The sequence below is a fragment of the Otolemur garnettii genome, unplaced genomic scaffold (genome assembly GCF_000181295.1).
Source record: "Otolemur garnettii isolate 467f Iridium unplaced genomic scaffold, OtoGar3 scaffold00020, whole genome shotgun sequence".
Lineage (NCBI taxonomy): Eukaryota > Metazoa > Chordata > Mammalia > Primates > Galagidae > Otolemur > Otolemur garnettii.
Genome location: NW_003852415.1, coordinates 3,051,790 through 3,065,464, shown reverse-complemented (window position 1 = coordinate 3,065,464; position 13,675 = coordinate 3,051,790). Strand labels below are relative to the sequence as shown.

The 13,675-nt window shown below is 49.7% G+C and overlaps 1 protein-coding gene across 3 annotated transcripts in view; it reads right to left on the bottom strand.

Annotated features, from left to right (window-relative positions):
- Positions 1 to 13,675, bottom strand: part of ESRRB (estrogen related receptor beta) — a 105,576-nt gene that overhangs the window by 45,544 nt on the left and 46,357 nt on the right. The window contains exons 1-2 of one of the 3 annotated variants that reach the window (XM_012803436.1): positions 10,314 to 10,322; positions 7,491 to 7,890 (exon numbers count right to left, since the gene is read on the bottom strand). In XM_012803436.1, coding sequence (XP_012658890.1) covers positions 7,491 to 7,887 — 397 coding nt within the window. In that variant the 5' untranslated portion in view covers positions 7,888 to 7,890; positions 10,314 to 10,322. Of the gene's footprint in view, positions 1 to 7,490; positions 7,901 to 10,313; positions 10,323 to 13,675 lie in introns of those variants that run through there. The other 2 variants (XM_003786930.3, XM_012803435.1) reach the window with 2 other exon arrangements.

Sequence of the window (13,675 nt, the reverse complement as noted above, 5' to 3'; positions counted from 1 at the left end):
TGATTTCCCCTGGAATGCAAGCCCAGCCGGATGGGGCCACCGCTGTATCCCCAGCTTCCAGCACAACAGTCGGTGCTCAATAAATATTTACCAAATAACCCAACAGCTACTTCATGAGCTCAGGTGTAGGCAGGTGTTTCTGCCAATACTGTCCATTACGAAAGAGGAAGTTGTTTACAATTTGAGTCTTTATAAGGTCTCAGATTAGAGATGCTACTAAGTCAATCACTTTACCGGGAACCACAAACTGCCATTTGAGAGGACACGTTGCCCTAAGAAGATCTCAGTTGGTGCTAGTCACCAGCGTGAATCAACAGCAAAGGGATTAACGAAATGCAACCCAGCTGGGCACAGTGGCTCACACCTGTAATCCTAGCACTCTAAGAGGTGCAGGTGCATTGCTTGAGCTCAGGAGTTTAAGACCAGCCAGCCATCTTTAGTAGTGACCTGTCTCTCTACTAAAGATGGAAAAATTTGCCGGGTGTTGTGGCAGAGATGCCCGTAGTCCCAGCTACTCAGGAGGCTGAAGCAAAAAGATTCTTGAGTGCAAGAGTTTGAGGTTGCTGTGAGCTATGATTCACAGCACTCTACCCAACATGACAGACTATCTCCTAATGGTCTACAAAGTATACTCACAGCTTAAAATAAAATTTTGGGAGATAGCAACACGTACATACTCATAAAATCTCAAGTAATGAAGATGAATGCGAAGACAGTGCACTCTGCCACACTGGCAAATGACTCAAAAAGGGGCTCTAGGGGCAGTGCCTGTGTCTCAGTGAGTAGGACGCTGGCCCCATATACCAAGGGTGGCGGGTTCGAACCCAGCCCTGGCCAAACTGCAACAAATAATATCCAGGCATTGTGGCAGGCGCCTGTAGTCCCAGCTACTCGGGAGACTGAGATAAGAGAATCGCCTAAGCCCAAGAGCTGGAGGTTGCTGTGATCTGTGATGCCACAGCACTCTACTGAGGGTGACAGAGTAAGACTCTGTCTCTAAAAAAATAAAAATAGGCTGGCACCTGTAGCTCAAGCCCCTAGGACACTAGCCACATACACTGGAGCTGGCAGATTTGAATCCGGCCTGGGTCTGCCAAACAACAGTGATAACTGCAACTAAAAAATAGCCGGGCATTGTGGAGGGTGCCTATAGTCCCAGCTACTTGGGAGGCTGAGGTAAGAGAATCGCTTAAGCCCAAGAGTTGGAGGTTGCTGTGAGCTGTGATGCCCGCTGTGATGCCAGGGTGACAGCTTGAGACTCTGTCTCAAAATTAAATTAAATTAAATTTAAAAGGGGGGCTTTAGGGAGGGAAGGCAAAGGCATTTGTGTCAAAGATTCATAGGAAAAATGTGATAAGCCTTGCTTCACAAAATGTGGAGTAGAAAAGAAATCATATGTTGTCTTACAAAATATGATGAAAATATGCAAGTGTAACTAAATTCATGTATTATTATAAGCAGACATTTAACTATTTTATCTAGATCCCTAAAACTTTACATTTGCAAACTGGCCAAACTACTTTGGTTTGTCTTTCATTGAGGAAATGTGGGGGGACCCCCTTGGAGGAATCACCCTGTTTTCAGACACTTTGGGAACTTTCTACGTGCCAGGTAGTGTGAGAGGACACAGGATTTGGGGAAAATCTGGGCAAATGTAACCCTGTGCTGTAGGAGCTTATAATCTTTTTGGGAATCAGACAAGTCACGGCGACAGCAGTGTGACAGGTGGTATGAGGGCAGAGGCCCTACCCCCATCAAATGAGAGAAGGCCTGATGGGGGAAATGCCAGCTCACTGGGGACCAACAGACCACACTCAGGACTGGAGGCTGAGGGAAGAGAGAGCAGAAAGAAGAGAGTACAAAGTCTAGAAATTGAAAGCATGTGATAAATTCTGGGAACTAGAAAATAGAGCAGTCAGGCTGACCTGACTGAGCATGCAAGGGAGGGCGGCATGAGAGGTGGGCCATCCCTGGGGCATGTTCTGGAGCCTCCATTCTACCCACAAGCAAGGTAGGAGAGAGGCATGGTCAGAAGTGGGTTCAGACAGGTCTCTCTGCAGATTGGGAAGGAATGAGTCGGGCAGCGGGGAGACCAGGTGGTGCAGTCAGTGGTGGTCTATACTGAAGCAGGGGGACAGGAGACAAGCTGTGGATCAAGGGACATGAAGGAGGGAGAACAGGGCTCCCCTGGGCTGTTGGTTTGGGGTAGGATGTGGGTATTGGGGCTGGAAGCAGAGCTAAGCGTGAGACCCGGGCACCTGGCTTGAACTTGAGGCAGGCACTGAAATTGGGAACACAAGAAAAAAACGTCGGATGGAGAGACCCAGTGTCTGTTTAGAATGTGGTGTCTGGGGCCTCTAAGTGGAAGTGGTCATTAGGAGAGAAAGGACTGGAGCTGGGGTAGCAGGCTGCAGGCAAGAGCCATGGAACTAGGATTCGTCCTAGTTTCGGGGACCACTGAAGCCGTGGGCAGGGGAGCAAGAAGCTGAGCATAGACAGTGGGGAAGAACTGAGCAGAGGAAGAGGATCCAGGAAGCTGAGGTTGAAGGGATATGGTTTTTTGAGATTGGGGACACTAGGGGTGTAGGTGCTGATAGAAGAAAGGAAGGGAGGGAGGGATGGAGGAAGGGAAGGGAAGGGAAGGAAAAGGGGAAGAGGAAGGGAAGGGGAAAGAAGGAAGGAAGGAAGGAAGGAAAGAAGGAAGGAAGGAAGGGAGGGAGGGAAGGAAAGAAGGAAGCTGCAGAGTTTGGGAAGGGGAAGACAAAGGAGAGAATTGCTGAGCCTGGGGCAGGAGACCTCTCTCCCAGCAGCGATTGAGCAGCAAGAAGCAACCACAAGCTTGGAACAAAAGCAACACCAGAGATAGGGGTAGATTCATTGGCAACCAGCTAAGGAATTCCCATCCTAGGGCTTCTAATTCCTCAATAACACAGGAGGCAGAGTCGCTGCTGAGGGGGAGAGACACGGAGACAACGTAAAAGGTTGGGGAATAAGGTAAAAGGTAAACCCCAGATTGCTCCCCCAAAGGCCACCTCATTGCTGAACCAGCAAGTTCACCCCTTGCAGAAGACCTGTGGGGGAACTTGATCCTAATCAGAAAGATAGTAATCAGGTAAACAAATGTTTAACCCACATCGGGCTGTCCCTAGGCTAAGAGTCCCTTCTCCTAGGAGGAGTGCCTCTGCCTAAGGCTGCTTTTCTGTGCCTCTGGGGCTGGCCAAGTTTTGTTGATGGCACTTTTTTTTTTTGATATGCTAGTAAATTCAATCAGATTGAGGTCTATCTCCTTTGCCTTGGAGCCACTCTGTCCCTCCTGGAAGGTGCCTTTCTCAATCTCTTGGCTCATCTGTTCTCAGTGAGTGTCTCATAGTTGCCAGCACTGACAACAAACTCCCTTTCATGGCACACACTGGGCAAAATTAAAACAAACATTTTACGAACACTATTAGGGGTTCACCTGACCGAATCTGCCCAGTTCAAAGCTGTAGTGCTTAAGAGCGCAAACTTTTTTTTTTTTTTTTTTTTGACTGGGGCTGGGTTTGAACCCACCACCTCTGCTATATGGGGCTGGGCCCTACTCCTTTGAGCCACAGGCGCCACCCAAGAGCACAAACTTTTTCTGGAAAGGACCGGGTCTTTATTGCTGCTGTTAGGTCCCTGCTGTTGTAATGCTAAAGAAGCCACAGATGATATGTAAACAAATAGGTGTGGCTGTGTTACAAGGAAAGTTGATTTGCTGAAATAGGTGGCCAGCCTACAGGTTCTAGTTTGCCCACCTAATGACCTGACCACTCACCCCACTCCCACCCCTAACCCACTCCTACCCAACTCACCTCCCACCCCACCCCACCCCACCCCCCTCCTGTGCTGTCACGGAGCACAACCAAGTGAGTAGTGAATACTCAATAAATATTTGTGGACTGTCTGAGGGGTCCCTAATTCTATCCTGGACATCATTGTTTCTGCAAAATTTCTTTACATATTGGATAACAATAGGACTGAGCAGATACAGAAGTGACCTAAAAAGGAGGCAAGGTGTGAGCTACTATGATTTGCAGAGCGTCTGAAGTATTTACTGGTAAATGGATCCAAGTGGTGAATGGATCTGTCCAAGTGATTGGGTCCTTAAAAAATGGCCCGAATCTCCTCCCTAATTGAATAGGTGCTTAGGAGATTGTGCCCTGGTTTGGAGCCCACTGCTGTGCCCACAGACTCATGAGCACCATGAGTTAGACCCCAGCTTCTTGGGCCTTTCTGTTTCTTCTCAGGACCTACCCAGACCAGGGACCCAATACACGCTCACTCAGTTCTTAGTTTGTCCTTGTGGTTGTTCATTTTTCTCCTCTTTATACTTTTCCTATTTCCCCCACCCATTTTCTACCATTATTATGTTTTTAGAAACAACAAAATCTAAATCTTTGTTAGAATAAAAACAAAGAGTTAATAAAACAATCAGAGTTATCTGTCAGCCTTGGAGTTTACTTTTCCCTGTTCTGTGTATAAACCTCTTTCTAGTTGTACACGGGGAACTCGTCTTAGGAGAAAGGGAAAGGAAGGAGCACTTCAGTCCTGACTGCACACAGACTGCTGTTTGCTTTTTGACTTCTTCGAAGAGATCACTATCCTATTCATGGTAGCAAATAATTAAGACTATTTACAAATCTTTCCTGTGGACTGGGACTTGCTGAGAACACCCTCGCCACCCAAGAGGAGGGTTTCTGAGTTCACACACACCAGCCTCTGCTGATCCAGAACTCTCCAGCCCATGGAATAATATGGAGAGAAGAAAATGTGATTGTCTTTCAAAAGCAATTTTTCCAAAAACTGACCTCAAGAATCTAAAATGATGACAACTTCACCAAGACTACTTTCCAATTAAATACAAAAACAAGCCCAGTGTGATGGCTCATGTCTGTAATCCTACTACTCTTGGAGGCCAAGGCTGGAAGATGCTTTGAGGTCAGGAGTTTGAGACCAGCCTGAGCAAGAGCGAGACCCCACTTCTACAAAAAAATAGAAAAATTAGCTGGGCACTGTAGCAGGTATCTATAGTCCCAGCTACTTCAGAGCCTGAGACTGGAGAATGGCTTGAGCCCATGAGTTTGAGGTTATAAGGTCGTAGTGAGCTATGGAGACACCACTGCACTCCAGCTGGGACAATTCAGTAACTTAACATGGTTCAAACATTTCATGCTTGCCCATTATCCAGTGATTTTGTATGAAAACTATCAGACTGGAGGTTCTTGTACCTGACTCAGGCAAGAAACACAATCACCAGACAGCACTTTACCAATAGAGAGATCCCAATAACTTCCCCAGGCAGATATGAAGCTGGCAGGGGCCAGGCCAAATTCACTTTCACATCCTGAGGGGAGCACAGTGCTTGACACAGAAGGGAATATTTTCTGGACAGAGTTGGTAAAGGGCTCCTTTTGGGATAGATGAGAGAATTTAAGGTCTGGAGTTTTAGGAAAATTTGCTGTTTGACTTTTTATCATTTCTTAAGGCTTCATTTAAAAAATAAATATTAGATCAAAATAAGTCAAATAATTTAAATCCTGTTAAATCAAAATAGTAATTATACTACCTATATTTGTAATCTATAGATGTAATCTACATATATTTAAATAAAACAGTATAATAGTGCAAGTTAAAGTATATATCTGTTGTTTAGTAGTAATATGTCTCAATATTGTTAAAGTAAAAATAATAATCACAAAGATGGATTTGGCACTTGCTAAGTGCCAGGCAATAATATTCTAAGTGCTTTATGTATAGTAACCTACTTAAGCGTCTTAGCAGCTCTGTGTGAGGTAGGAACAATGTTGTACTTTACTGATGGAGAGACTGAAGCACAGAGAGAAACTGAGGCAGCCCGAGGTTCAGCTGAAAGGTAACTGACCCAGGAGCCATCTCAGCTAATATGGGAATTGGAAATGTCTAATCCTAATACCCTCATTTGGTTTAATTAACAGAGTTTCCCCTTAAGAAATTTAACAAATGAATATTTGTTAAATGGATAAACAGAATCATCCCAGGGAGGGTCAGCCTTTCTCTTCCCAAAGGGAAAATGGGGGTGGGGTGGGGGAGGAAGTTTTGGGGACAGACAGGCAGGGTCCTGGCAGTGGGATCTGATCCTGAAGCAAAACACTCTTCAAGGCTTTCTCCAGACTGGTTTGCAGTTCCTATCACAATGGGATGGCACCGGCTTGTCTCACTTACCTGCATAAGCAGGCATTTTGTCTGTCCTGTCACCAGCATCTAGAACTACACCTGACCCACAGTAAAAGCTCAGTCAATACTTGACTGACAGACTGAAAGCAAATGCTCTGCCCAGGGCCTGCCACAGTAAGTCTCACAGATGTTGTGTGCAAGCAGTCCTGGTGTGCCATGAACTTGATGGCAGTGGGCAGAGACACCATGACCCCCAATTTACCTTCGGGTGACTTTACAGACGGGGGCTCCTGCACTCAGTTATCAGAGATTTGCTCTAATACCCACAGATAGAAGGGGCCACCCCATGGCCAATGGAATGGGAGTTAGCTGATAAGCAAATGCATTGAATGAAGGCTTAAGGGTGTGGTAGTGCACAGCCCTTAGTCCCAGCTACCGGAGGCTGAGACAAGGAGGATCACTAGAGCAATGAGCTATGAGATCAAAGCCCTGAGCTAAGATTTAGGAACATTTGCACCGTGGCACACCCGCTTGGGCTACATGGTGAGATCTAGTCTTTAAAAAAAGGAAGGCCAGGCTCGGAGCCTGTAGCTCAGAGGCTAGGGTGCCAGCCACACAGGTTCGAATCTGGCCTGGACCCGCCAAACAACAATGACAACTACAACCAAAAAATAGCTGGGCATTGGGGCAGGTGCCTGTGCTCCCAGCTACTTGGGAGGCTGAGGCAAGAGACTCGCTTAAGCCTAAGAGTTTGAGGTTGCTGTGAGCTGTGACACCACAGCACTCTACCAAGGGTGACAAAATAAAACTCTGTCTCAAAAAAGAAAGAAAGAAAGAAAAAGAAAAGGAAAAGGAAAAAGGCTTAAATGTTAGCTCAAACTGAGATCCAGATAGGGTGAATTCCCATCCTGATTTGAACGGGTGAAAATATTTACCTCTTACAGGTAGAATTCAGACAGATAAAGCACAGTGGGGCTGAAATTACAGGGCAAATGATGCTATATTTCCCCTCCAAATAACAAGTTTTTTGAGGGGCACATTATAACTAATACAGGTGACAGGCGCCCAGGGTTTGGCATTTGTGTGTTTTTTCTTTGGGTTTTCAGAGACTGGGGGAAGAGGGAGTCTGGGGTGGTGGTGTCTATCTTGGGTTCTTGTTCAGAATCCCAGAATGAGAAACCCTGAGCGATAGAAAAGGGGCCCTTTAGAATCGCTGCTCTAATGGGGCCCAGACTTAGCATTCCCTGGGATCTCCAGTTTCCTGCTGGACCCATAGACCAAAGCCCTGCCCCACCCCCACGCTGGTCAGCACGCACCTTGGATGGTCCTCTTGAAGAAGGCCTTGCAGGCCTCGCAGGAGGCCACTCCATAGTGGTAGCCAGAGGCAATGTCCCCGCATACGAGGCACAGGCGCTTGGGGATGGCGTTGAGCATATACTCGCACTTGATGGCCGAGTCCTCCATGATGCTGCCGGCACAGTCCTCGTAGCTCTTGAGGCACGGGGTGCCTCCTAGCCCAGCACCCGCAAACATGGGCGGTGAGTCCAGACCGTTGGCATGGGTGCCCAGGGCCAGGCCAAAGCCGCCACTGGCGTCGGATGAGCCGCTAGGGCTGTGGTGGCTGAGGGCATCGATGCCCGAGGATGGGCTGGACGGCTCGGTCTTGATGAAGGAGCCGCAGCTGGAACCCAGGTGCCGGTCATCCGCTGCCATCCTGTTCAGCAGCCTGTGGACACAGAGAGAGAAGTCAGCCCCAGGCAAGGCACTCAGGTGTGGCCATATGGTGTGGGCCGTGTGGCCCAGCCCAAGGGGTGGGGCCACTGGGAGGGGCCCCTTGCTGAGGCCTTGGAGAGATAAAAAAATGGTGCAGAAGATCAAGCGGGTGCCACTCAGAAAAGCCTGGAGCAAGGTTCTGGCATCACCTCCTAGAATCTTCTGAATCCTCAGAGAAACTATGTTTTGATCAATAAGCTTCAGATCAGGCACCCCAAAGCTGTGTAAATTGCTGGCTTCAGAGTAACACTAGATGGAAACTATTCAGCCAAAGTATTTGGCTAACCTCTCTGGGTGACAGTATGGCACAGTGGCTTCACTTTAACTGCCCTGGATGCCAAGCCCTGGGCAGCACTCTAAGTATAGTGACCTGCTAACCCACTTCACAGAGTCCTGGTCTTTGATGGTGGCTCCTTTGGGCATCAAGTAAGCCCTTGCTTGGAGCTTCCCTCCATACCCTGCCATCACCGAGAGTGGGCAGAGTGGTGCCTGGTCATCTTACCAGGGTGGGAGGGCAGCTTGTGGCAAAGATACCAGCCAAACTGGCTACCCTCTGGGCTTTGCCACTGGTCCCGGCTTGGTGACAGAAGACACGTCCAAAAGGTAGCTCCCAACCCCCCTCTCGGTTCCCTTCCTAGCACCTGAGCAGGGCAGCCTCCACCCAGGCCACTGTCCCCATGAGACTGTTCCTCCATCAGAAAGCACAGAGAAAAGGGGAGAGGGAGGGTAGGGGAAGGGGGAGGATGGATGGAGGGAGAGTAATTGGTGGGACCACATTTATGGTGCATCTTACAGGGTACATGTGAAATTTACTAGGTGTCGAATATAAATGTCTTAACACAATGACTAAGAAAATGCCATGAAGGCTATGTTGACCAGTTTGATGAAAGCATTTTAGATTCTGTGTAAAACCAACACATTGTACCCCATGATTGCATTAATGTACACAGCTATGATTTAATAAAAAAAAAAAAAAAAAAGAAAAGAAAAGAAAAGAAAGCACAGGGAGCTTTCCGACCCTGACTCAGGACATCTTCCAGCTGTTTCTAACCATCAGTCTTTCCTCCCCGCCCACACACAAAGCTGAGGAGCAAGCATCTCACACAGCAGCACCGCCAGCCATGGTAACAGAGGCTTCCCGTAACTAAAGCTCCTCTACCCAGGCAGGGAGAAGGCTGGCCTGGGTGTAAAACTCCATATCCTAGTTCCCAGGATGAAGGGGGGCGGGGAACCTCTCCCTCTCTCAGCAGAAACAAGAAAGGCAGCCAAGCTGACTCGGGAGTTCAAGAGGTGTTCAGGGAAACCCAGAATTGGACCTAGTGGAGTGGCCTGGGTCCCTTCACCTGGGGACAGGTTGGCTCGCTCCCTGAGCCTCCACTGTGGAGGCAGAGAGGGGACTGATGCTCATCTATGAGCAGGTGGCAGCAGAGGTGGAAGGATCTTGGAAAGGAGCAAAAGCTGGAGAGGACAGCAGTACTGCCCCAGTGATGGAGAGGTCACTCCCTCCTTATGACACCCACAAAGCCCACCTCCACACTGCAATCCCTGGCCACACACTGATGCCACAAAACGCAGCTCTGTGACCTTATGGTAAGCAGAGGGCTCCATTGTCCCCAGTCCCGTTCATGGTTTCCTAGTTGATGCACCTCCTAAAGGCCTGTCCCATCCACTCAGCCAGACACAGGGACTTGAACATGGCTAGGGATAAGGAACTCTCAGCCCCAGATGCGGTCTAACCAGGAGCTACCAATACAAAGATAAAGAAACACCAAAAGCTCCTACTCTCAAGAAGTTTACAATCTCCTGAAATGGGGTGTGTGAAGATAGAGACTTCTGAGTCTCTTATGTTCCAAATGGAATGTTCCTGAGTCCTCTGAGACACCTCTCCCCAAAGCCCCAAGTCCCTTGCTTTAGTGTCTCCTTGGGGCCTTTTCACATCTCTGGCTGGTCTTCTCCCTGGACACTGCCACACACCTCCCCTCCAACTACCAGTGGTGAGTTCCCAGGAAGCACCATCAGCCTGGCCGGGCTTCACCCAGATACAGGTAGACCTTTGGTTCTGCCCCAGATGCCCTTCCATGGGGTAGGCAGACGAGAGCTGGCCACAGCCACATTTTTGATTCTCTCCTGCTCTCCTGATGGCTGCTTCAGGTTCTGCTCTTCACAGAAGCACCCCAGGCCTGCTGTGGAAAACCTCGCTGGGCAAAACAGCTCCCAGATTCCAAGCCCTCCACCCCCAGCTTTTCTCTAGGCTCCTGAGGCCTCTACAGATCTTGGGAGATACACTTGATATAAAGAGTGATGACAGCAGCTACTATTTAGTGGGCATGTACTCTATGCCACCTGCTTCAGATCTGTCCCTAGATGCACAAGAGGCGTCTGCCCTGGGGGAGCTGAGGGAGAGGCCTAGGGAAGCTGAGGGAGAGGCCTAGGGGAGCTGAGGGAGAGCCCTGGGGGAGCTGAGGGAGAGCCCTGAGGGAGCTGAGGGAGAGCCCTGCAGCCACTCACAGCAGAGAGCCTCCCCCACCACATTCCCCCAGCAAGCTCAGACAACCCTGAAGGACACCAGGGCAGGCACTGGTTTTTGTCCCCAAGCCTTGGCTTCCCCTCCTGCCCCTCTCCTTCTTGATTCAGAAGGACACAACGCATCCTGCAGTGTCTCCAGGCCCTGGTTTGGGACTCCATGGGTGGAAAGGAAGCAGTCTGGATCCTGGCCTTAGTCAGGGTGAGCACGGGAAGCTGCCTGAGTCCCAGTGGAGAGGACTGTCTACTAATTTCATTCCTTCAGCTTTATCATGCCCACAACTATTATTTTGGCCTCCCCAGAATGCCTTTTTTAGGGATAATCAACAGGTACTTTGGGCACCTACCATGTGTCAAGTGCAGAATGTGACAGGCATAGCCCACAATCTCAGGAAACTCACACTCTGGTAGGAATGACAGACACTTAACAAACACAAGTGCATAGGGTGGCAGAAAGGGCCAGGCTCAGAAAGGGGCACTACACTGATAGGGTGTCCCCCATTCATTCATTCACATTTGTAGGCTGTATGAAGATCTCCAAGCAGGACCCAGCTTCATTCTGTGCTGAAAGTTCCTTCGAGGCATCTCTACTTATTTTTTTCACTCTCAGGAGCCCCCTGGACACCCCCTCTGCCCAGAGGCTGGGCAACACTAGCACTATCTATCTGTCAAGCCCCAGCTGCATGCTGTCTGCTTTTGTGCCATTCTATCTAATCCTCACAATCTGTCGCTAGCTGCTGTCATCCCACTTCATAGAAAAGAAGGCCGGAGCTCAGAGCTTGTCCCCTCCCCTGAAGTCACAGGAGAAGCCACACTTCCGAGCTCCCTGCCTCAGCATTCAGCCTCTTTGATCCCAAGCCTAGGGAAGAGTTGCTCCAGGGAGAGCTTCCTAAAAAATGCAGGCAATGTCTGACTGCCACTCAGAGCTCCGAAGCTCCTCACTGTCATTTCTCCACCCATAAAATGTAAGACTAGAGACTCTCTGGAAGAAGAGAAAGAGGGAAGCACAAGGCCTGGCTGGCTGGCCGGTTCCTATGCACCAGGCAGGGGAAAGAAAGTTGTAGAAGATGCCAGACCCTCCAGCGGTCCAGCCCGCCTCCTCCATCTGTCCTCAGCCTCCAGGACATCACATGTTCACTCATTCGAAAGCTAAATGTAAAGGAAAGGCACAGGGAAAGAAGTCCCAGAAGACGACAGAGAAGATATGACCAGAGGAGCAGGAAGAGAAGAAGAGAGCATGGCATGGAAATGTGATGGACAGAACCCTCTAGAAGGGGGATGGGCAGCAGATTAGATCCAGCCACAAGGCCAGGGGCAGTAGGAAGGAGCAAGCATCCACTGCACTTAGCCGTCAGGAGGTAGCTGGCGACCTTTTACCAGGGCAGAGTCAGCACAGTAGGGCTGGGAGCCACATTGCAATGGCTGGAGGAGGACATGAATGCAGACTATTCTTCCAAGGAGTTTGGCCTTAGAGGGTAGAGGAGGGATGGGGGGAGTGGCAGTGACTCCCTGCACAGCTTCCAGCAGCAGGTACGTCTCATACACACAATGGCATGTCCCTCACGTGAGGGCTGTGCACTTGGAAGGAATGTTGTTGTTATTGTCAGTACTAATTTTCGGCTTCTTTGATAAGGGGCAGGTGAGTTGAGAATGGAAGGAATTTAAGATAATTAAGAATTCGGCATTCATACCTCCTGGTTGGCCCTGGGCAATCTGGTCCTACCTGCTGACTCAGTAACATTACCAATCGCTCCTTCTTTCCCCACAGTAGGTAAAGAGTCAGATGGTTACTCCACATCAAAGGCTGATTGTGGTGAAGAGCGAAACTAAGGAGGAAAGGCTGAAGATACAAAAAATCGCATTAGCTTTTCTCAAACTGTAGCTTCAGCTTGAACATGCATGTAACCCATGAGGGCCAGGAATCTGCGGGAGAGGTTTCATTTGTGTTTGGTTTGGGTGCCCCCCTTGTGATTCTTACAGGTGTCCCATTTGAGTACTATTGGACAAAGGATGTTAGGAAGGAATCTGAGAGACAGGTGGAGAAATTAGCTGACCAATTAATAGCAGGAGGGAGGCTTGGCCATGCAGATGTAAATGGGAAGTATTAGGTGCGGGGCTGGGAGGCACTGCATGAGGCCTTCCTCACCCCCAAACACACTCCCCCCAACTCCACTCAGCAGGAGGTACATGGAAGAAGGCTGTGGACAGGAGGACTAGGGAAAGCAGTTTGTCAGGGCAGCTATGGGAGGAGAGGGCAGAAATTAGGGCCACAAAAGTTCTCCAGGCCCCTTGGCTCACTCTGCAGGGGCAGCAGTGTAAGGCGAGCAGTTTCTTTCCCCCCGCACCTTAGATGTGGGTCTCTCAGCCCTGGCACTGTTGGCATGTGGGGCAGGGCATTCTCTGGTGTGGAGGCTGTCCTGTGCACTGTGGATGCTCAGACATGTCCCTGGCCTCTACCCACTAAACGCCAGTAGCTGCCCCTCCATATGTCGACCCAAACCTTCTCTAGAGACTTCAAAGGTCCCCCTGGGGCCAAAACTCTCCTGGGAGAGCATCACTGACTTAGAAAGTACCGGAAGAGGATGGAGAAGGGGTACAGGGGCTATGGGTCAGGAAAATGAACCCCATTGTCCCTAGAGAGAGGACAGTGGTATCAGAAAGGGTGGATTTGGGAGGCAGCAGAGAGGCCATGAGCGTGGAAGTTTCCAGGGGGTGGGTGGAGCTGGGGTAAGCAGGAGGAAGGGGCAAGAGCATTGGGGGACTGGCGGGTTGGGTCTAGGCCTAAGAATCTGGGATGCAAGATTTCAGAGGTGGCCATGGGGAGGGAGGCTACTCTGGTGTCCAGGAATTATAAAGCCTCAGGGTAAGGCGGGAGGCAGCTGACACTTGTGCTCTGGGGAGGAGCGAGTCACATTGAGCCCATCATCTGCGGGTGGCTGGGACCCAGGTCCCAACTGGATCAATGGCTATTGACTCTTTATGGGGAGGGAATAGATGCCCATCTCAGCAGCCTTAGGAAAAGCAAGTCTGTGGTCGAAGTCCCTCAAGGCATCATTTCCCTTTGATTCATCTCCTAACTGGGGCCAGCAAGAGCTGCCGTGGCCTCGATTTCACCTTGGTCTGGTTAAGCACGGCCTTCCACACTCCCATCCAGCTCTGCCTCTGGCCTTCTCAGAGGCCAGTCCGGAGCCCTGTTTCTGGTGTG